General features: G+C 39.5%; 2 protein-coding genes across 5 annotated transcripts; one reads left to right on the forward strand and one right to left on the reverse strand.

Moving 5' to 3' along the window:
* The first annotated feature begins 32 nt into the window (after positions 1 to 32).
* Positions 33 to 9,135, forward strand: LOC120034094 (UNC93-like protein MFSD11). Its single transcript, XM_038980527.1, has 13 exons — positions 33 to 529; positions 1,508 to 1,563; positions 1,725 to 1,832; positions 1,979 to 2,058; positions 4,021 to 4,117; positions 4,229 to 4,287; positions 4,481 to 4,628; positions 4,822 to 4,871; positions 5,038 to 5,103; positions 5,185 to 5,310; positions 5,413 to 5,587; positions 5,719 to 5,854; positions 7,886 to 9,135. Exons 1-13 carry the CDS (start codon positions 440 to 442, stop codon positions 8,039 to 8,041), a joined length of 1,347 nt encoding a protein of 448 aa, XP_038836455.1. The 5' UTR covers positions 33 to 439; the 3' UTR covers positions 8,042 to 9,135.
* A 2,372-nt stretch (positions 9,136 to 11,507) lies between these two features.
* Positions 11,508 to 21,057, reverse strand: LOC120034230. Of its 4 annotated transcripts, none has more exons than XM_038980709.1 (11): positions 21,008 to 21,057; positions 15,164 to 15,204; positions 14,856 to 14,953; positions 14,617 to 14,743; positions 14,352 to 14,512; positions 14,072 to 14,223; positions 13,822 to 13,966; positions 13,633 to 13,726; positions 13,435 to 13,513; positions 12,958 to 13,034; positions 11,508 to 12,816 (listed from the first exon to the last, which is right to left on the reverse strand). In XM_038980709.1, the coding sequence occupies exons 3-11, from the start codon at positions 14,908 to 14,910 to the stop codon at positions 11,718 to 11,720; spliced, it is 1,989 nt and encodes a 662-aa protein (XP_038836637.1). In that variant the 5' UTR covers positions 14,911 to 14,953; positions 15,164 to 15,204; positions 21,008 to 21,057; the 3' UTR covers positions 11,508 to 11,717. The 4 variants fall into 4 exon arrangements, with proteins under 4 accessions (XP_038836637.1, XP_038836639.1, XP_038836638.1 ...); XM_038980711.1 differs by lacking the exon at positions 21,008 to 21,057 and adding an exon at positions 18,176 to 18,193; XM_038980710.1 differs by lacking the exon at positions 21,008 to 21,057 and having other exon boundaries at positions 15,164 to 15,993.
* Between the last annotated feature and the right edge of the window lie 3,193 nt (positions 21,058 to 24,250).

Genomic DNA, 24,250 nt, shown 5'->3' on the forward strand with positions numbered 1-24,250 from the left:
ATGCTTGGTTTCTAATGAAAGTCCCCCCCCCGTCCCCCCCTCACAACAACGACATAAAGCTGGGTCGTATTGTATGCGATCACGAGAAACGTCGCTTGCTAGCTATTAGATACATAGCCTACTAACGACAACAATCTACCAAATGTGCTAATGGTAGGGTTATGTTGAATTGGCTCGTGCTGATAACGTATTGACAGAGAGCGTGCGGAAGAAAAGTTACCATATGGACTTTTGAAGAAGAGTAGCCGAAAAGTGCTTGTCCAACAAAAGCCTGGGGGTCTCTAGCTATATTCTATGCTTTTTGTATTTGCTTAGCCATCTCAGAAATGTCTGGTCGACGCAAGAAGTGTAACTGTTGGAATAATCTGATCTCATTGCATTGAGTGCTGTGTAGCGACCTGGGACATCTACCAAGAGGTGGTGCAAGAATAATATAATCATGGCAGACCTCAGGATTTACAACGTTGTCATTCTGGGACTAGGATTTCTGTTAATTTTCACTGCCTTCACCACCTGTGGAAACATTGAAGTAAGTCAAAGAACACACTTTCACTTGTGTGACCGTAGCTGAAGTCGTTACCTAGGCAAACTATATTCACTGGTAATTTGTTTTGTTTGCTAGAGTCAATATCACTGGAGACAATTCACGCCTACTCAATCATATTTCAGATACTAGCAACTTCCCGAGCTAGCTAATTTATCTGAAATTGACAGCTGTTTGACATCTCCCCTTCAAATTACATGTCATGTAGGCTACATACTCTTAATTAATCAGAAATATAATATCTGTTGTCATTTGACATGTTTGTAATATATTGACTGATCAGTTTTTTTTTTTGCTAAATAGTCAATTTAACTTGAGACAATGGGCAGTTGTTACCCATTGATAACTGCTATCGAATGTTGGTAGCTGTTTGATATCTTAAAACTGGTTACATTAGACATGTCATAATTGTTTATCATTCATGGTACATCAATATTTATATATTTCTTAATTCCATTCTTTTACTTTTAGATCGGTGTGTATTGTTGTGAATTGTTAGATATTACTGCACTGCTGGAGCTAGGAACGCAAGCATTTCGCTACATCCGCAATAACATCTGCTAAATATGGGAATGCGACCAATAAAATTTGATTGGAATTGTTGTCATTTTGCAGTTATGCTTTGCTTTTTTCAAGTCCATTGCCTTTGACTCTCAAGTTTAAGAACTTTTACCCCATGATAAATTGCATCAGTTTATTTCCCTCTGCATCTTCCAGCATGATGTCCTCAGCAGCCTTGTCAGTGGTGCATTGTTGGAGGAGTCCTGGGTCAGACGCATCTTGTGTTTCCAATTTCTTCATCAGTCAATAGATTGTCATGCCAAAGGAATTACTGAAATTAGTAATTGTAAAGGTCAATATCCACAGGGCACATTGGTAGTGGTGGCAGCAATATTTGAGAACATATTTTCTATGTTCATATGCTCGCTCACATTAATATCCCATTTCTCCTCTATTTTATAGCAAACCATAGTTAAAAGCCTGGACAATGATACCTTCACTGGAAGTGGTTATCACAGGTGAGTTGGATGGTGTTACCATAGGCTAAATATTTGAAAACCACATTATCCCAGCGAAAAGAGTGGGCGAGATAATGTGCGTCTTTCAGAATCATTGACCCTTATACCAGACACTAAACTTTTTCCTACTGTACTGTTTTCTTTCTGTCCTTGTACAACAGCCTTGGAATCATCTATGGAATTTTTTCGTTTTCAAATTTGTTAGCTCCAACTGTTGTTGCAATAATTGGACCACAGTTTACAATGTTTTTCAGTGGAATTCTTTACAGGTGAGTATCAAGAATTCTAAAGGAATTACCCCCATTCATTTTCTTTTTGCAGATCAGTAGTTGATTGATATTTCTGTCTGAAGTAGTTGTCTAGTTATAACAAGGTCATGTGCTGTTGTTTGTTATGGTTCCATTCTTTTTCATAGTGGTTACGTAGCTGTATTCATCACCCCATCAACATGGTCCTTTTACTTCACCTCAGTACTAATCGGCATAGGAGCAGCCAGTAAGTCCGGTTTCATGGGATCTCTCCTTTGTTCCCTCTGGTATCTGGTTAACATTCCCCGACTACAGAATCATTCACATCATTACATATTGGTACAAATATGTTTTTACATTGAACTCTCATGATTTACATGACAGTTTGGTATAAAGTCATAAACACTATATATACAAAGGACTGTATGTGGAAACCCCTTCAAATTAGTAGATCTGTCTATTTCAGCCACACCCGTTGCTGACAGGTGTATAAAATCGAGCACACCGCCATGCAGTCTCCATAGCGACCCATTGTCTATAGAATCGCATTACTAAAGAGCTCAGTGACTTTCAACGTGGCACCGTCGTAGGATGCCACCTTTCCAACAAGTTAGTTCTTCAAATTTCTGCCCTGTAAGTGCTGTTATTGTGAAGTGGAAACGTCTAGGAGAAACAACGGCTCAGGCGCGAAGTGGGAGGGCACACAAGCTCACAGAACAGGACTGCCGATTGCTGAAGCACGTAGTGCGTAAAAATCATCCTTGCTTGCAACACTCACTACCGAGTTCCAAACTCTGGTAGCAACATCAGCACATGAACTGTTCTTTCGGGAGCTTCATGAAATGGGTTTCCATGGCCGAACAGCCGCACACAAGCCTAAGATCACGATGTGCAATGCCAAGTGTCGGCTGGAGTGGTGTAAAGCTCGCTGCCATTGGACTCTGGAGCAGTGGAAACGAGTTCTCTGGAGGGATTAATCACGCATCACCATATGACAGTCTTATGGACGAATCTGGGTTTGGCGAATGCCGGGAGAACACTACCTGCCCGAATGCTTAGTGCAAAGTCTGGTGGAGGAGGAATAATGGTCTGGGGCTGTTTTTCATGGTTCTGGCTAGACCATTTACTTGAAGAGAAATCTTAACGCTACATCATACAATGACATTCTAGACAATTCTGTGCTTCCAACTTTGTGGCAACAGTTTGGGGAAGGTACTTTCCTAATTCAGCATGACAATGCCCCTGTGCACAATGCCCCGAGGTCCATACAGAAATGGTTTGTTGAGACCGGTGTGGAAGAACTTGACTGGCCTGCACAGAGCCCTGACCTCAACCGCAACAAACACCTTTGGGAGGAATTGGAATGCTGACTGTTAGCCAGGCCTAATCACGCCCAACCTCACTAATGCTCTTGTGGCTGAATGGAAGCAAGTCCCCGCAGCAATGTCTCAACATCTAGTGGAACGCCTTTCCAGATGAGTGGAGGCTATTATAGCAGCAAAGGAAGGACCAACTCTGTATTAATGCCCATGATTTTGGAATGAAATGTTCAACGAGAAGGTGTCCACATACTTTCGGTCACGTAGTGTATGTTTCACCTCTTTGTGCATATGCCTAATCCAATCCAAAGACTCCTCTGGAGTCTGCTATTCTCTTACGCATGCCATTCATTCCTAACAAATTTGTAAACTGAGTTTACCCATTTTTTGCTGTCGGAATAATGATTTGTAAATTGTAAGTAGATCAAATGCCATAGTAATTACACAGTATTATAAACAGTTATCAATATGGGTACGGCAGATCAAATCAAGAAGGAGCATATGTCCTGTATGCATGGTAAAGAGTATTGAGTCTGTCTTGTCAGTTGCTGAGCATTGGACAAAGGTTACCATGGTTATGATGTCTGAAATGGAGCTTGTTAATGATTTACAGAAAGGGAAATGCTTGGGTTATGTTCGTTATCTCTGATCGCAAGCAAAGCAAACATTTTACAAATGGGAGAGCTAAATGAGAATTCTTAGGGCAGATGAACCGAATTTTTGATAATGTTAGTTTTGTGCTAAACAAAATGGACACATTTTCCCTGAATAGTTCCCCGATAATGCATTTTGATCTATTCAAATGTCATCAAATAGCAACCATCTCTATTCATTACATCTGCAGTTCCTAATCAGCCTCTCTCACTCACTCTTTGTATTCCTTTCATCAGTGCTTTGGACAGCCCAAGGACACTTCCTTGTGGAGAACTCTGATGCTTCCACCATCAATAGGAACACAGGGATGTTTTGGGCCCTTTTACAGTGCAGGTATATTAATAGTATATATTAATGGTAGGCTATATAATAATGGCAGTCATTTCCATTATTTGGTGGCCTAGAGCAGAAGGTGTAATTGTAACACATTGTTTTCTTTTTCAGCATGTTATTTGGCAATCTTTACATTTATTTTGATTGGAATGGAAGGCTAGAAATATCAGGTATGTGCATGTGAAGATCATCCAATGGGAAAATATAGAGAAAATAGAACTAACATTAATGAAAACTTGCAATTGCATCTTTGTTTTCATTTAGGATATGACTCATATGTCCTTAGAATATTGTTGCCCTGCTTAATAATGGTGTGTGTTGTCTGTTTGACACTGTTTCCTTTGTTCTTGATGTCCCTCTCAGATAGGAGCAGAAAGACTATCTTTACAGGTCTGCTGGTTACCTCAGTGCTGGGAACACTCAGCTTCCTGGTTCTGAGAAAGACTCTTCCAACAGAGGAGGAGATGCTCAATGAGGAGGAAGGCCAGCCGTTGCTCTCGTCTCGCATGATGTTAGTTTCCTAATTAATTGACAGTACTTTCTCACTGTACCCTTATTCCAATGGGAATCCATGGCACAGCGTTGGTGTCTCTGTTTTAAATGGTGGTTATTCATTCTGCTATGAATTTGAATATCACAGTATTGAAAATAAATAATGTATTTGTCTTGCTAATTTGATCATTTTCCATCTTAATGTTTGGCAGGTATAAGCAAAGAGCCAACTCTGCAGTACAAGATGCAAAGTCAGAGTTCAGTAAGTTAATGTAGCTTCACAGGCACATTCGTTTTTATACAATCAATCACTGATCTATTTCGTTGGGTTAAAGGACACCTCTGTTACCTCGTTTATGTTGTTGTTTCACTGTTTACTATCCTGTTAGTCATCCAAAGTAATTCCTTGTGTGTCTCCTTCTCTTCAGAGACAATCCTGCAACTGCTCAAAACCAAAACCAAATTGCTCCTGAGCTGTTGCATGGCATACAGTGGTAAGTAGATTGTACTGCACAACCAAAAGTCCAGACATTTCCCTGAGGAATAGTGTTTTTAGCAGCGTGTTGTCATCGTAGGTCTGGAGCTATCTTTCTACAGTGGTGTGTATGGGACATGTATCGGGGCAACAACAGAGTTTGGAGCGGCAGCTAAAGGCTTGATTGGGATCTCCGGAATCGTGGTGGGGATTGGAGAGATAGTTGGTAGGTTTGTGTTGCCCAGTGTAACTTTTACCCATCACTCTTATGTTGGTGTTACTATCTAACAAGGAACTAGTTTGACAGTAATCTGATGTGATTTGTCAGGTGGAGGCGTCTTTGGACTAGCATGTAAGAACAACCGATTCAGACGGACATCTGTAGTCTTCCTTGGGATGGTCGTCCATTTTGTCGCCTTCTACTTGATCTACCTCAACATCCCAGATGATGCCCCTGTGGTTTTAAAAACTAGCACACTGAACAAGCCATATCTGACACCAAGGTATCGTTTTAATATAAAAAAACAATAAAAGCAGGGCTGTATAATGTTTAAATATTAATCAGAAATCATGTCAGTTGAAAACGACCTGTTGTAACCCCCTCACAGTTGAGCGTCTCCTATCTGTTTCCTAGTATCTCCATCGCATTGCTGTGTAGTTTCCTGCTTGGACTCGGTGACAGCTGTTTCAACACTCAACTGTACAGCATCTTGGGGCGTGTTTATGCTGAGCAAAGCGCGCCTGCTTTTGCCATCTTCAAATTCATCCAGGTAACCCCCGAGAGAGTTTGATACAGCTGATCGTTTACTAAAACATATGTAACAGCAACTGATTCTGTGGTGAGCTGGGTGTAGTTCATTGCAGTATAGTTAATTAATAACTTATGGCTGTTGTTTAGGTATTGCGTAGGCTGATGTACACTGCCGGTCAAAAGTTTTAGAACAGCTACTCATTCAAGGGTTTTTCTTTATTTTTACTATTTTCCACATTGTAGAATAATAGTGAAGACATCAAAACTATGAAATAACACACATGGAATCATGTAGTCACAAAAAAAGTGTGAAACCAATCAAAATATCTATTTCATATTTGAGATTCCTCAAATAGCCACCCTTTGCAATGACAGTTTTGCACACACTTGGCATTCTCTCAACCAGCTTCATGTGGTAGTCACCTGGAATGCATTTCAATTAACAGGTTTGCCTCCTTAAAAGTTATTTGTGGAATTTCTTTCCTTAATGTGTTTTAGCCAATCAATTGTGTTGTGACAAGGTAAGGGGGTATACAGAAGATAGCCCTATTTGGTAAAAGAGAACTTGTTCTGAGAACTTGTTCTCAACCTGGTTAAATAAAGGGGGAAAAAAGGGGGAAAAAAAGACCAAGTCCATATTATGGCAAGAACAGCTCAAAAGAGAAACGACTGTCCATCACTACTTTAAGACATGAAGTTCAGTCCATATGGAACATTTCAAGTACTTTTAAAGTTGCTTAAACTGCAGTTGCAAAAACCATCAAGCGCTATGATGAAACTGGCTCTCATGAGGACCGCCACAGGAACGGAAGACCCAGAGTTACCTCTGCTGCAGAGGGTAAGTTCATTAGAGTTACCAGCCTCAGAAATTGCAGCCCAAATAAATTCTCCACAGAGTTCAAGTAACAGACACCTCAACATCAACAGTTCAGAGGAGACTGTGTGAATCAGGCCTCCATGGTCGAATTGCTGCAAAGAAACCACTACTAATGGACACCAATAAGAAGAAGAGACTTGCTTGGGCCAAGAAACATGAGCAATGGGCATTAGACCAGTGGGAATGTGTCGTTTGGTCTGGAGTCCAAATTGGAGATTTTTGGTTCCAACAAGCGTGTCTTTGTGAGACGTGGTGTGGGTGAACGGATGATCTCCGCATGTGTATTTCCCATCGTAAAGCATGGATGAGGAAGTGTTATGGTGTGGGGGTGCTTTGCTGGTGACACTGTCTGTGATTTATTTAGAATTCAAGGTACACTTAACTAGCATGGCTACCACAGCATTCTGCAGTGGTACGCCATCCCATCTGGTTTGGGCTTAGTGGGACTGTCATTGGTTTTTCAACGACCCAACACATCTCCAGGCTGTGTAAGTGCTAGTCTACCAAAAGGGAGAGTGATGGAGTGCTACATCAGGTGACCTGACCTCCACAATCCCCTGACCTCAATCCAATTGAGATGGTTTGGGATGAGTCAACCCACAGAGTGAAGGAAAAGCAGCCAACAAGCGCTCAGCATATGTGAGAACTCCTTCAAGACTGTTGGAAAAGTATTCCATGTGAGCTGGTTGAGAGAATGCCAAGAGTGTGCAAAGCTGTCATCAAGGAAAATGGTGGCTATTTGAAGAATCTCAAATATAAAATATATTTAGATTTGTTTAACATTTTTTTGGTAACTACAAGATTCCATATGTGTTATTTCATAGTTTTGATGTCTTCACTATTATTCTACAATATATAAAATAGTAAAAATAAAGAAAAACCCTTGAATGAGTAGGTGTTCTAAAACTTTTGACCGGTAGTGTATCCCTATATTGTAAGAATAACTAGAGGGAAGGACGATTGAAGGCCTTCTTGTGTCGGTCTATTTAGCCACACAAACATGCATTATTGTTATTTTATAGCTGTATGTACCAATTCTTTTATTACATTAGTTTTCTGTAAGAACTCACAATCTAAGACACAATTCATACATTACTGTGACAGAGTATTAACACAAAGTCAACTCTTTGTATTACTTTCAACAAGTTTTTGTTTTCTTCTTTCCTTTGCCAGTCCATTTTTGCAGCAGTTGCCTTCTTCTACAGTGGCTACTTGCTGTTGACATGGCAACTGCTCATTATGGTCATCTTGGGCTTCACTGGAACACTCTGCTTCTTCATGGTGGAAAGAATACAGAACTTCTCTGTAGACCTACAACAAGAGTATTAGGACCTGTCATTTCAACACTGGCACAGTCATGTATGTCAGACTTACATTTCTAGGTTTTTTAACAGGAAAGATACTTTGCACCTTCAATGTCTTAGCTTTAACTTATCTTGCACAACACACTAATTATATCATGATTAAATGTCATTTTTAAACTTTTCCAATAGGATTGTGTATGCGTAATATAAGTTGTAACCACTCACCTGATGTATTAGCTGTTTTTATGCATTGCTCTCAGGGTTGTTATTTAAGAGTCTCATTGTTGCAAATTCTGTGGTAGTGTTATAATACGTCATACATTTCATAACGTGATGGAATTGTTTTTAGATGTTTGTTAGAATTTAAGATGCAAAAGAAACAGAAGAAATGCTCATATTGAGGCTTATTAAATGATCTTACAGTTTGAGAAAATATGTTATTAGTGACAAAAACACGTTAGCTATGTATGGGAAACGATATTGATGTATACCGGCAAATTTAATGCTGTGTTGAAATGTGTATCGACAGACAAAATTGTTCAAACCTAATCTATGACAATTCTCCACATACACCATGCCAAAGCTTACAAGAGCTATCCAGTGATAAAAAAAACAACTATATTGCCTTATAATAATACAATTACTGTACAACTTATTTTCCGTACCCATAGCATGTAGTAGAGTAGTTAAAAAATACATCCATATGCATTAACATTTATGGTATCCTTTTACTTCCATTTTTTATATTTTACATATCAATATGTTGTCAGTCATGCATACTAAGTGCCTGTTAATGTTTTGGTGGTTTGTATTTGTTATAAATAAAGCGAATGTCTATTGTAAACTTAAAAAAAAATAAAAAAAATTTGGTATAAGTAACGTTTTGCAATGAGTTCCTGTCCTCTGTGGTAACGAGAAGGTACAAACACAATCAGATTTTTTAAATTTAAATCAACTAGTGCGTTTACTTGTACCTCTTCTTCGGGTTTGTGTCTTCCTAAGTGTTGTTAGACGTCAGTGGGCAAGTGCAACACTTAATTTTTAGTGGGAATTGAAGTTCTAGATTGCACATTCAATATCAGAGGTTATTGTGTGGGACAACGACATGCAATACACATTATGCTCATGAGATGGTGCTACAATACCAATGTAGGCACCAATTTAGTTTAGAATGAAACAGTAATGTTGATCATACAATAAAAAGCACTCTAATTCAACTCCTATTACAACTATTCCTTTCTTAAGACTGTCAGGTAGCACCTATACTGTTGCGGTTCTCCTTTTCTTAGATGCAGGAAACGGATATGTTAACTCAGTCCAAGCAGAGACATTTGCATCCTCATGATAATGCACTTCTCTTTTTTTCCTACCATGGCAATAGATTGCGTGTGCTGTTTTCTATTGCAAGTCCTTTCTGGTACTGTACGTCATAGTAAATTGTGGTACATACAGTGGTGGAAAAAGTACCTAATTGTCATACTTGAGTAAAAGTAAAGATTCCTTAATATAAAATGACTTAAGTGAAAGTCACCAAAAGTAAATGTAATTGAAAATATATTTAGGTATCAAAAGTAAAAGTATAAACCATTTCAAATTCCTTATATTAAGCAAACCAGACGGCACGATTTTCTTGCTTTTTAAATTTTACGGGTAGCCAGGGGCACACTCCAACACAGACAATTTACAAACAAAGCATTTGTGTTTATTGAGTCCGCCAGATCAGATGCAGTAGGGATGACCAGGGATTTTCTCTTTAAGTGTGTGAATTAGACCATTTTCCTGTCCTGCTAAGCATTCCAAATGTAATGAGTACTTTTGGGTGTCAGGAAAAATGTATGGAGTAGAAAGTACATTATTTTCTTTAGGATTGTAGTGGAGTAAAAGTAAAAGTTGACAACAATATAAATAGTAAAGTAAACTACGGATACCTCAAAAAACTACTTAAGTAGTACTTTACACCACTGGGTACATTTAGCTAAAGGTGATGCAGACTTTCAGCCTAAAATATTTTCCATTACAAATGCTCACCTTAAAATGCCTTTATGTCAAACATTTTATTACCCTTGCAACAGTTTAGATAGAAAACTAAAAGTGATTTAATTGTTAGTACTCCATAAAAGTGATGTATATTTTCTCCCTCTAAAAAGGACAAGCAAGGTTCAAGAGCAGGGCCCATAAATCAAAGAGGTGGATGAGGAGCCTTAGAGAAGCGTTGGACCAGTGAGGGCACCAGAGGTCCCACAGTACTTCACAGGTAATTGAGTATTGATTGCATTATAATCAGAATCCGAAAGTGTTCTTCCTTTGTGCTATTTTCTAGTCGATTGTGCAACTTGATCCTTTGCATACAAACATAAAGAAGAATGTGTGGTATAAGTCCTGAAATGTACATTACCTATTGGAATCTACAAGTGCTGGCTCACATGGTATTTCTAACATTAACTGGACCGAAGCTTAACTTACCTGCAACACAGAGAAGTACATAGGTATTTGAGCTATTAAATGACAATGACAGAAAGTGGTGCCCATGACACATTTTCAAGACAATCTTTGAGCTGCCTTTTTGTCCTCAACAAAATTCAATTTTGCAATGAAGCCTGTGAAAAGTAATTTCCATCACTTGCATTGCCTGTCCAAAGCATTTGAAGTATGACATAGCTGTGAATGCCACCATGCATTCCTGCATGCTTGCTCAATATAAGCATGACAAGTTGGCAAAGCAGACCTGTGGCTCTGTGAAAATGGCCTTTCACAATCCCCTCCTGTGTCTCCACACTTCTATCTTGGCCTTTGTTCAAAACAGCCTGTCACAAAACTGGCACAATACTGTGAAAGAAATTATGCTGAATGCCTCAGTCATTCCAACCGTATACTATTATTGATGGTTAAACTGGCAAACGCCTCACAATTTTCTGCATGATAAACCATCGCTATGTGTGTCACTAGTCAGGTAATCTTTATTCAAGCTTCACCAGTTAAGTGAAGAGCTTTGAAGGGAAAAAAGTGTTTGTTTTCTACAATAAACACTACAAAACATGAACTTCTTCCTCAGAAAATAACCCTAAACAAAGCCCATTTTTTGTTTAGCCTGATTCGCAACACATCTATGACATCAGACGCTGGCTCTAATTTGTGGGCGTGTATTTCCATGGAAGCTGCAATGTACTTGTTTCAAGGAACAGCGCAATAAGGAAGTAGGCCTACCACTTTTTTCTTCAGAAATTTAACCTCAGTGTTTGCATGAGGGTTTTTATTGTTAACACTATTTTGTCTATCAAGCATCAGATGCAATGAAAGTGTCTGACTATTTGACTATTTTGGGAAGCCATTGGAAGAGAAGTAACTTTTAGAGGCTGGAGACTAGTTTAATGACTCTGATGTGTAATCTAGATGTTATTGCTCAGGATTTCAACTGAAGTACACATCCTTATTTTTTCCCCATCCCAAATGATGAACAACATGTTTCAGACAGATGAGGCAAAGACAAGACATGTTCTATCTCTTCAACAATTAACTGTTGCAGTTTCCCAAACACAAATATTTATTTACAGAAGCAGTACATCCAAAATGTGGAACATTTCTGGACTTGAGGCTACAGCATTTTCATGGCAGAATGGTATTCAAACTGTTTGTATAATATAGAAAAAACATATGAGCTCCAGTCCCCAAAATAAAAGAAATTGTAAAGTGAAGTGCAAAAATTACACACAATGATAAGAGCTGTCATTGTCTATTTGCATGGCTTGGTCTGAACAGAAAGCAGTAAGAAAGGGACTTCCAGGTTTTGGACATTGTCCTCCCTGTGAGTTGGGTATGACATTTAGAGGCATGTTCCCCATGGAGCTTTGAGGGATCTCAGTCTCCAGACACTTGTTCAGCAGTTTGTCTGAAACCCACTGATCTGGGCTATTTTGTCCCAGGCTCTGTAAAGTCTGATAATCAACATCACTCGGGGGGAGGCTGCATCCAGGGTCAAGCAGGCTGTGGTAACATGGATTCACAACGTAAATCAGTGGCTCTCTGTCTACATCCTGGAAATCCTTAAGTGGCAGTGGCACATCCATGAAGGCATCAGTTCCTCTCTCATTGTCTTTACCAACTGCCTCACTGAAGCTCTGATATCTAGCAACGATACTGATAACATCGGACACGTTAGAACCGTAGATCAGACTGGTGTCCTCTGATGACGTGGTAGTCTCTGAATCATCACTGGCGCCATCACACGGGTGATATGAAAAGTCGGTTTGCAAGAAGGTTGCACAGTTAGTGGACAAGTTAAGGTCTTGTTGACCAGTACCAAGAAACAGCTGTGGATGGCCATTTTTCAACACTTCAGCCTCACCAGAATGGTAGGAGGAGTTACAAAAGAGCAGAGGCTGCGTAGGAAATGAGGATGTCTTGCTTGTTGTTAAATCTTGAAGGGAGTTGAGGGGCACTGAGGGGGAGTAGGTAAAATTGTTGTAACAAGACGACCCACAAGAGCCTCCAGACTCACTCATGAAATGAAGAGGATTGTAGTCAGATGAACACACACCAATGTCTCGATTTGACTCAGGGCAGTTCATTTCTGTACCATCATCTGTCATAGGAGGGGGTAAGAGCAATGACTGAGGATTCCCGTCCAAAGGAACAAGGCTGGGAAAGACTTTGCTCAGGGCCTCTTGAAGATGGCTAATGATCTGCACATTACTAGGCTCCGGGCTCATGGAACATTTGTGGGCATGACCCAGGGAAGATGATGTGTCAAGCTCTGAGCCACTGCCTCTTCCACTGCTCCCATCTACTATCGAGGGGTTTGTCCTGTAGGGAAAAGACAAGCGGGAAAGTTTGAGTGAATTAAAGCTTATTTTCATTGCAAGGACTTGACTGTCCACGCGAATAGGACTGAACCCGAAGACACCTTTAAATTTTGCTATGTTTATATTGCATCAATATGCTCACCATGCTTTTTCTTCAATGTCCATTTTCGAAGAATCAACATAGATGGAGGATAAAAGTATTTTGGGAGGAGACAATACCTGTGGTGGAGAACAAACATCACTAAATGCAAATATACACAAATGGAAGGAATTACAGTAGGAAAGTAATGAAGGTTTACAGTTTATTTAAACATAAAATATTTAAGCAATAATGCACGAGGAGGTGTGGTAAATGGCCAATATACCATGCCTAAGAGCTGTTCTTATGCACGATGCAATGCAGAGTGCCTGGACACAGCTCTTAGCCGTGGAATATTGGCCATATAGCACAAACCGCTGAGGTGCCTTATTGCTATTCTAAACTGGTTACGAATGTAATTGGAATAGTAAAAAAAAAAAAAGTCATACCCATGGTATACGATCTGATATACCACGGCTTTCAGACAATCAGCATTCAGGGCTCAAACCACCCAGTTTATAATTGGAGATAGCGCCTCACCTTAGGTACTCCTGGAACCATATACAAAAGGTCTGGGTTTGAACATTTAGGAATATTATCCCACAACTTGGTTTTGAGTCTGCAGAGGGGGAAAATAGGAGGATTTGAAAGTCTATAGGGCCAATATGAAGCTGTATGATAACATAAGTTTGTGGAAACAGACATACTGTCACATACAGACATGTCAGGACAACTTACCTAACACTGCACCAAAACAAAGCACTTGTGATGATGATAACAGCAATGCAGCTGAAAACAATGACAATCTGGAGCACTTTCCGAGATGATGCAGCTGTGGAGCAGAGAAGAATATACAGTGAGCTACAAGGTGAAAGTGAAATTAAGGTTTGAAAACCCATGGATGATAAATCTCATTTAATCACTTACGGTTAGTGAATTCCAACTCTTCACTCCAGTCACTGAAACGGCCACTCCAGTCAGTATAGGTTCTGACCTTCAGAGCATAAATGGTGTTTGGCTCCAAGTCTCTGCTAAGTAATTCATAGGAAGTTGTTGAGTCATTTTTGGACACCTGTACGAACAAAGGAAAGGGCTAGAGGGAATGTTGTCTTTGTGATGTGACAGCAAACGGGGGAATGTTGTAATATGAGGGATTTATCATATCACCCTCCTTTACCTCATCTGTTTCTCCTTTCTTTCTGTAGCTCAATTCGGCAATCAAGACCTTAGAAAATGGTACATTATCAGGGTAGTTTGTCTTCCATTTGACCAGGAAATTCCCATTTTCTGTTGGTTTCACATCTTGGACGGTGGGGGTTTTGGGTTTTACTGTACAGGGCAACGATAGGGATGGTTTGACATATCAATCATTTAAAGCATGGTTTAATTTCATGCAATATTCTTTATAACAGTAATTAATTTTCAAATAGCAATCTGCATATGTAGATGCAACTCACTGCTGCATTTGATACAGAGGACTTTGGAATTTAGGCGCTTCCCAGAATTCCAAAGTGTTGCATTAAACTCCTCCCTAATAATAAGCTGCATTGGATCAATAGAGCATCCACATTTGGAAACATCATTGGACCTCTCCTTTTCCTTGAAAGTACAATCATTCCTGCCTCAGGGAAATAAGTTGATTAATAACATAGTTTTGAAATGAAATATGACTTCTTGGTGAGATTAACATCGACAATAGAACTTAAACAATCATAAACTTACATATTTTGTGTGCCCAATTGTTTCAATGTCATGCTGTATTCAGCACACTCAGACTTGTCAGTTGTAAAATGACAAACCATACTTTTGTCATAATCGTTGAAGCATTGAAGATTTCCGTCACTCATCGCTACAAGTAATTAACAAACAAAAAGCTTGTCAAATGTTAATCATGATCCGGCAAAAATACTGTGGTTAAATCTACTTACATGTTTATAGGCTATGTAAAAAAGACTGCTTACCATCATCCGCTATCAAAGTCCCAAGGTTTGTGACTATAATAAGCAATAGAAACATTGTTGCTGAATACTTGAGAGTAAACCACACGGTATAATTCAATCTGAAATCAGAAAGAGAAAATGTTTCCTGTTAGTGTTTAAATTCCTGCACATTAAAATAGGCTACATGTAGGCTAAATGTGAAGAAGTGATTATTAATACAATAATACGTTTTTTGTGGGTCTACAGTTGTTGCTTTTGTTAATAGACCTAACTTTCCCACTGGATTCCCTTGATTACATAGAGATATAGCAAATAGAAAAGTCACTCACCCACACAATGATATATTATAATTTTGAGGACGTACTCATTCCTTTAAAAGAACAAACAAAAAACAATGAATCTATAATACAGTATATAGTCTTCATACGATCTACAGTGATAACAATCATTTGTCACTTTACACAAATAGAAATAGCTGCGGTTTTGACAACTACGAATTGCTTACTGGAAATTACAGTTCCAACAGGACACACCTTTCATGGGAAGGTCGTCCTCCTTCCTTGTATGACCATATCGCACGCACGCACGCTTTGTTTTTGTTTTATGGTTGATTACCAAGTTCGAATTCCAACAATGACATCTTAATAATATTGCAATATTTTTGCAACTTGATCTATTGCCGGAAAGTTCGGTTGCAGATAAAGGCATGGAACACTGAGCCACTGAGTTTCCAATCTAAACCATAGCTACTGTACTATGTTTGGTCTACCAGTCCGCTGGGGGGCGGTAGCACCTTTGCTTCTAGGAGGTTTTCCAGAAACACCGTTAATGTAACTACAGAGGAAGAGGTAGGCCCTTTCAAGTCTCACGCACAACCCGCGTAAACAAAGCTAGCTAGCTAACATTTGACAGAAGTAGAAGGAACCAGCATTAACAAAACAGAGCAACGAATGACTTGCCTGGTGAGTGGGGTGCTGTTGTTTGAAGTAAAAAAATAAAATATATATATTTATTTTTGCTGTACGCTGGTCTATTTTGTCCCTAACATTTGCTGACCTGTTGTTACTGCTGGTTACGTTCGGAACGCTAGCGTCCCACCTCGCCAACAGCCAGTGAAATTGCAGGGCGCCAAATTCAAAACAACAGAAATCTCATAATTAAAATTCCTCAAACATACAAGTATTTTATACCATTTTAAAGGTAATCTTGTTGTTAATCCCACCACAGTGTCCGATTTCAAAAAGGCTTTACAGCGAAAGCACCACAAACGATTATGTTAGGTCACTGCCAAATCACAGAAAAACATAGCCATTTTTCCAGCCAATGAGTGGAGTCACAAAAAGCAGAAATATAGATCAAATTAATCCCTAACCTTTGATGATCTTCATCAGATGACACCCATAGGACTTCATGTTACACAATACATACACTGCTCAAAAAAATAAAGGGAACACTTAAACAACACAATGTAACTCCAAGTCAATCACACTTCTGTGAAATCAAACTGTCCACTTAGGAAGCAACACTGATTGACAATAAATTTCACATGCTGTTGTGCAAATGGAATAGACAAAAGGTGGAAATTATAGGCAATTAGCAAGACACCCCCAAAAACGGAATGGTTCTGCAGGTGGTGACCACAGACCACTTCTCAGTTCCTATGCTTCCTGGCTGATGTTTTGGTCACTTTTGAATGCTGGCAGTGCTTTCACTCTAGTGGTAGCATGAGACGGAGTCTACAACCCACACAAGTGGCTCAGGTAGTGCAGTTCATCCAAGATGGCACATCAATGCGAGCTGTGGCAAAAAGGTTTGCTGTGTCTGTCAGCATAGTGTCCAGAGCATGGAGGCGCTACCAGGAGACAGGCCAGTACATCAGGAGACGTGGAGGAGGCCGTAGGAGGGCAACAAACCAGCAGCAGGACCGCTACCTCCGCCTTAGTGCAAGGAGGTGCACTGCCAGAGCCCTGCAAAATGACCTCCAGCAGGCCACAAATGTGCATGTGTCAGCATATGGTCTCACAAGGGGTCTGAGGATCTCATCTCGGTACCTAATGGCAGTCAGGCTACCTCTGGCGAGCACATGGAGGGCTGTGCGGCCCCACAAAGAAATGCCACCCCACACCATGACTGACCCACCGCCAAACCGGTCATACTGGAGGATGTTGCAGGCAGCAGAACGTTCTCCACGGCGTCTCCAGACTCTGTCACGTCTGTCACATGTGCTCATGTACTCAGTGTGAACCTGCTTTCATCTGTGAAGAGCACAGGGCGCCAGTGGCGAATTTGCCAATCTTGGTGTTCTCTGGCAAATGCCAAACGTCCTGCACGGTGTTGGGCTGTAAGCACAACCCCCACCTGTGGACGTCGGGCCCTCATACCACCCTCATGGAGTCTGTTTCTGACCGTTTGAGCAGACACATGCACATGTGTGGCCTGCTGGAGGTCATTTTGCAGGGCTCTGGCAGTGCACCTCCTTGCACTAAGGCGGAGGTAGCGGTTCTGCTGCTGGGTTGTTGCCCTCCTACGGCCTCCTTCACGTCTCCTGATGTACTGGCCTGTCTCCTGGTAGCGCCTCCATGCTCTGGACACTACGCTGACAGACACAGCAAACCTTTTTGCCACAGCTCGCATTGATGTGCCATCTTGGATGAACTGCACTACCTGAGCCACTTGTGTGGGTTGTAGACTCCGTCTCATGCTACCACTAGAGTGAGAGCACCGCCAGCATTCAAAAGTGACCAAAACATCAGCCAGGAAGCATAGGAACTGAGAAGTGGTCTGTGGTCACCACCTGCAGAACCACTCCTTTATTGGGGGTGTCTTGCTAATTGCCTATAATTTCCACCTTTTGTCTATTCCATTTGCACAACAGCATGTGAAATTTATTGTCAATCAGTGTTGCTTCCTAAGTGGACAGTTTGATTTCACAGAAGTGTGATTGACTTGGAGTTACATTGTGTTGTTTAAGTGTTCCCTTTATTTTTTTGAGCAGTGTATATGTTTTGTTCGATAAAGTTCATATTTATATCCAAAAACCTCAGTTTACATTGGTGCCATGTTCAAAAATGCCTCCAAAACCGGAGAAATTGCAGAGATTCACATCAAATAACAGAAATACTCATCATAAACTTTGATGAAAGATACGTGTTTTACATAGAATTAAAGATAAACTTGTTCTTAATGCAACCGCTGTGTCAGATTTAAAAAAAGCTTTACTGCAAAAGCACAATATTCAATAATCTGAGTACAGCGTTCAGCCACAAAAGCAAGCCATACAGTTACCCGCCAATTTGTGGAGTCAACAAAAGTCAGAAATAGCATTATAAATCTTCACTTACCTTTGCTGATCTTCGTCGGAATGCACTCCCAGGACTCCCACTTCGAGAAGAAATGTTAGTTTTGTTCGATTAGGTCCATATTTATGTCCAAATAGCTCCGTTTTGTTTGCGCGTTTAGTTCACTATTCCAAAGGCACAATGCGCGAGCGCAAAATCCAGACGAAAAGTCAAAAGAGTTCCATTACAGTTTGTAGAAACATGTCAAACGATGTTTACAATCAATCCTTAGGGTATTTTTATAATACATTTTCAATAATATTCCAACCGGACAATAGCGTTCATTACAGAGGAAAAAGAAGGAACGGCGCGCCCGCGTGACCTAGCAGTAAACAACTCATTGGCCACAGCTTAGTTCACTTGTTGAAACAGCTCTTATTCGACCCCCTTCCACAATAGAAGCCTCAAACAACTTTCTAAAGACTGTTGACATCTGCTGGAAGCCTTGGGAAGTGCAATCTGGCCCCATAGACACAGCATATTGGATAGGCAATCACTTAAATGAAACTACAAACCTCAGATTTCCCACTTCCTGGTTGGATTTGTCTCAGGTTTTTGCCTGCCATATGAGTTCTGTTATACTCACAGACATTATTTTAACAGTTTTGGAAACGTTAGAGTGTTTTCTATCCAAATCTACTACTTATATGCATATCATAGCTTCTGTGCCTGGGTAACAAGCAGTTTACTCTGGGCACCTTATTCATCCAAGCTACTCAATACTGCCCCCTTTTCCCAAAGAAGTTTTAACTGACTAGCCAAATCAAAGTTTATTGGTGGCGTTGCCTTACACAGAAGCCGATGTTATCTTTTTTTCCTTCTTTTTTTCTGTTTGCAAACATTTATTGAATTTTTTTATTAACAACAAATCAATATAGGAAGTACATGTGGGAACACAAGTATACACAACTAATATACAAAGTACAATTGGGCTAGGGGGTACAATATCACATTACACAAGGACCTTAATACCCTGACTACACCGCTCGCGTTGTAAAATAAAATTAGGAATCTATGTTATTCAATTATTGCACCCACACTGCTCGCGCGCGTCTGCGATGCCAAGGGCTAACCAGATCGGACACGTCGCGTGCGCGAGCGTCGCAAAATAAATGTAGAAATCCATGTTATTCAATTATTGCGCGCCAACAAGCTTCTGCGATGCCAAGGGCTAAAATAGAAATCATTCCTATTTCTGACGCAGATCGCGCTGCAAATCCTGCCTCTCCCATCTCCTCATTGGTTTATAGAAGCAGGTACCCACGTGACATCTCCTCATTGGTTATACCCACGTGGGTGATTGAAAGACGAACTGTGTTGCAGGTGGTCGTGGTAATACTGTGAAAGTTTAGATGCCAATCACCATATAAGTTCAAAGATGAAAAAGCCTGGAAGGAGGAGAGATGACTAGAAACGATTCGGTTGACCATTTTATGTGTGGATTAATTGTCGGAGTAGAGGACCTTGTGCATTTCAGTTAAAATGACAACCTAATGTTTATATCCCAGGACAAATTAGCTAGCCACAGCAAGCTAGCTAAATAGGACAAATTAGCTAGCAAGTGCAAGCTAACTAGCTAAATTGCCATAAATGTTTAATGCTTTTCGACCTGTCCCCAAATTAATGTCATTGGTTCAGAGTTTGTTTTGATATTCTAACCTGCGTGTCGTGATCGCGTTTTGTGTAGGGGGACAAAATAAATGTATGCACGATGTGGCACGATGGCGATGCACGCAGCCGGTTTGGGTTCCGTGTAAGGGACATACATACACTTATTATTCTAACAGCTTTTTTGTTAGTAGAGTACTTAATTGTCTTAAAATACAGTTCAATTTCTTTTTGTAAGGTAAGAAAATGTGGTGGTTTGTTCCTAAATTTACATTTGTGAATATGAAATTTGGCAAAAAGAATAATTAAATTAATTACATAAAATTGTTTCAGCTTATTTCTATCGTAGGTAAGGAATCCAAGCAGTACATCTCTCCACAATAGTGTAAGATCTTCATAAATGTGTTCAATTATAAATCTACTGATGTCTTGCCACAGTTTTCTTACATGAATACAATGCCAAAAAAGATGCAACACTGTTTATGGGTGGTCATTACAAAAGGAACAATTTGAGTTAATGTTTTCCTTAAACTTCTTCATATGGTGGTTGGCAGGATAATATTTATGAATAATTTTAAAGGAAACTTCCTTAATTTTGTTAGCAAGTAGGTATGTGTGTGGCAACATCCAAACTTTTTCCCAACAGATATTATCAATAAATCCGTTCCAATAAGGCATGACATAAGGTAGATAGATACAACATCCTGCTGAAACAAGGTTCGTATCGTTCTGTTGTTGAATGGACCAAAAGAGAAACAAATCTTTCCTACTGATGAGTCTACAGGGTCAATGGAAGGTAGGCTCTGAGGGTCAGGTCTTGACACGTTCCTGAATAATAAAGCAACACCTGAGGGAATGGCATCTAAAACAATTGCAAAATCTTTTGGTGTTACAGTTATAAGTATTCCTTATAACTAAGTAAAAGACTCTCTGCATTTACCAGTTGGCTCACCAATAGGATATTATTTCGGAACCAATATTCTAAAAACAAAGAAGTATTTTTATACAATATATCCCGATTATTCCATATATTATGCTTATAAATTAAGGACCATGACAAGAAAACCTGCCGATGAAAAGCAGAAAGTTTAATTGGAACTTTGGACTTGCCTAGTTAAATCAGGTTACACACACACACACCACACTGACCAAAAAGTTATTTTGTTGGCATTTACGCATGTCCCCATTATCAGTGAAACATCATCAAAACCTATTTCTTTCACTTACTTGCTGTGCTGTTTCGTTTGTTCGTTTGTTCATTTGTTCAGTCGTTTCATTCTCAACCAGGATTTCTATGGAACGCCATTTGGGTCTTTGACGTGTCAGATAAGCTTGTTGACCAATCAGGACCTGAATATGACTGCACGTCACATAATACTTTAACGCATTCAATATTGTTTTACGTAGTTATTACACAATCACTCGTATTTCATATGTCACAACGATTCATCGATACGTAAGTTATGATGCTGGTAAAGTTGTCTCGCGCACCTACAGTGCGGTCATAAAAAAAAAGCTAGCTAGCTCATGGATACAAACAATGTTCTTCCCCAAAAACATAGCAAACGACATCTGTTTCAGTAGCTATAGTTAGCTAGCTGACTACATAGCTAGGTGTCATCATCTAAAATAACCCTAATTTGTAAGACAGTTCTTATTTGATTAATGGTGGTCGGACTCATCTATGTGAAGCTAGCCACAATAAGGATTAGCCACAATAGTGGACTTTGCGGTTAGCCTTCAAAATACAAGTATGGCACAATTCTACTATTTCTATTCATTTGCATCACTGTCAATGGCAGACTTTTAATTTGAAGGCAAACCACAAATTCCACTATTGTGCCTAATCCTTGTTGTGGCTAGCTTCAGTACACATAACCCGTTCCGGTCGAGCCTCACTAGCCAGATGAAGCTAGCTTATAACGTTAGCTTTGGGCAACAGGGTAAAGTAGTTGGCTCGCTATTTATTTTCATGAACTGAAGTTCAATTATTATGATTTTTTTTATTTTTTATTTCACCCTTATTTAACCAGGTAGGCCAGTTGAGAACAAGTTCTCATTTACAACTGCGACCTGGCCAAGATAAAGCATAGCAGTGCGACAAAAACAACAACACAGAGTTACACATAAACAAACGTACAGTTAATAAAACAAAATAAAAATAGAAAAATCTATGTACAGTGTGTGCAAATGTAGAAGCGTAGGGAGGCAGGCAATAAGTAGGCCATAGAGGCGAAAATAATTACAATTTAGCATTAATACTGGAGTGATAGATGTGCAGATGATGATGTGCAAGTAGAGATACTGGGGTGCAGTATCTCTACTTGCACAATTTCAATAGGCGAACAACAAGTGGCAACCTAGCTAATACTTACTCACAAGGATTCCCAAATCATTGCTAAGAATAATGAAAATGACTGCAGTTTCTGCTGGTCATTGTTTTTAGGCTGGTTGTATTGGTGGTAGCTAGGTACCAAGCTAAAGCTAGCTACCCCATCGTTTGTGGCCGGTGTTTGCTTGTTTGTAGACTTTTTTGTACAGCTTTGACAGTGCTACTGTGCCTTTTTCGACACACAAAGACCCAAACGGCATTCCATAGTATGTATGTTGTGAAGCTAATAGCAGTGACGCTATTACTGTGTAACTCCGGTAGGGCAACATCTGAAAAATAGCGCACTTGGTAGTGTGTACCGGTGCTCGACCAGTTGGCGAAAGCCAACATCACCCACGACAGAGAATAGATTTCGCCTTTGAGTTGTCTCGCTGAAATGTTCTTACTCTTTCAAATGACTGCTCGACTTGTTGACTGCTCGATCCACACAGGAGGCATTGTGGGCTAGGTTAGGAATGCTGTGTTGCACGTGTAGCGCAAAATTTTACGTGGCGTCATTACGCCATGTACCTACGTTTATATAGGTATGCACGGTAGCTTTGACATCGGTTTTTAACATCGGGTTGAGCTAAACATCGGGCAGGTACCGATGTTGGCATTTTTAGCTAATATCGTCCGATTCCTATATGTTCACCGATATATCGTGCATGCCTACTAACAACCCCTATATAACCACGTTTATCAGTATTCCGGATAGTAGCTCATATCCCAGTATTATTCTGGATAAGCTCTTTACATGCACCTTTGATATCCCGATCAAAAGTATCCCTGTAACCATGATTATTCCTCCTTTAAATTCTTAAGGATTAAATGGAATAGTAACTGATATGGACACTGACTGTAGGCCTTTAACCTCTGACATGTACTATAGCTTAATATAATATAACTCGGACAGAAATATGAATTTCTTAAAATGGTACAACAAATGTTAATTTTGTCTCGGGAACAGGAGTGGAGAAATTATTTATTTCTTGGAGGATCTCTTGAGAAAATAGCAATGCATGTGTAATGTGATATCTTTGACACTGTTATGCAAGCAGACAGTATTTCAATGTGTCAGCTAAATTAATTATTATAGTGGATCGAACTGCGCAGGTAGTGTACTTTTTGAAGTGATTTGTTTGACAATCAGATGAAAACATAACACAACTATGGGGTCAATTTCACGCCATATGTATTGAATTCAAAATGAAATAAATCATGAACATGAAAAATAAAGTAGAGAATGTAAACATATTTTCAATGATGGGTGAAATAATGGATGTTGAAATCAGAAACCAAACAATTGAAAGCAAAATGTATAGAATTGTAAACAAAAATAAGACATCAAAAGCAAAACAGCCAAACTTGTAAGCAAATAATTTTAAAGCGAGAGCAAAACTCTATGACAAATGATAAAAAAAAATATTTGAAAACGAATGCAAAAATCGTTTCCGGTTAACCAGCAACCAATCCTATTGAATATATTTTGCCTACGCTCTTGCCTGCATGTACTACCTTTTGGTTACGCTACTCGTATCTTTGCTTTCGATGCCTGTTTCTTTGCTTTCACTGCCAGTCTTTTCAAATGCGAGTTTTGGCATAATTTTTCCGTGAAGGGAGGGGTTTAGAGGGAGGCGTAGACAACGAGTCTCCATTGGTCGGCTAGTTTTGGAGTGACGGTTCGTCTTAACCCAATCAATGATTTGATGTGTCACTGGCTCTACAATTCTATATGTTGTCAGTCATGCATACTAAGTGCCTGTTAATGTTTTAGTGGTTTGTATCTGTTATAAATAAAGCGAATGTCTATTGTAAACTTAGTGTTTGTTGCCACAGAGGACAGGAACTCATATTGCAAATAGGTTATTTATACCTTATATATATATATATATATATATATATATATATATATATATATATATATATATATATATATATATATATATATATATATATATATATATATTTTAATTTAAACCAACTAGTGCGCTTACTTGTACCTGTTCTTCGGGTTTGTGTCTTCCTAAGTGTTGGTAGACGTCACTGGGCAAGTGCAACACTTAATTTTTAGTGGGAATTGAAGTTCTAGATTGCAC

This window comes from Salvelinus namaycush, chromosome 41 (assembly GCF_016432855.1).
Source record: "Salvelinus namaycush isolate Seneca chromosome 41, SaNama_1.0, whole genome shotgun sequence".
In the NCBI taxonomy this organism is placed as follows: Eukaryota; Metazoa; Chordata; class Actinopteri; order Salmoniformes; family Salmonidae; genus Salvelinus; species Salvelinus namaycush.

Coding starts and splice junctions, on each gene's coding strand:
- LOC120034094 (XM_038980527.1), top strand. CDS start 440: ATGGCAGACCTCAGGATTTACAACGTTGTCATTCTGGGACTAGGATTT. Junction 1,833..1,978: donor TTCAGTGGAATTCTTTACAG/GTGAGTATCAAG, acceptor TCTTTTTCATAG/TGGTTACGTAGCTGTATTCA. Junction 4,118..4,228: donor TGGGCCCTTTTACAGTGCAG/GTATATTAATAG, acceptor TTTCTTTTTCAG/CATGTTATTTGGCAATCTTT.
- LOC120034230 (XM_038980709.1), bottom strand. CDS start 14,910: ATGTTTCTATTGCTTATTATAGTCACAAACCTTGGGACTTTGATAGCG. Junction 14,224..14,351: donor CCTCTGTATCAAATGCAGCA/GTGAGTTGCATC, acceptor TGCCCTGTACAG/TAAAACCCAAAACCCCCACC. Junction 13,035..13,434: donor TGGTTCCAGGAGTACCTAAG/GTGAGGCGCTAT, acceptor TCTCCACCACAG/GTATTGTCTCCTCCCAAAAT.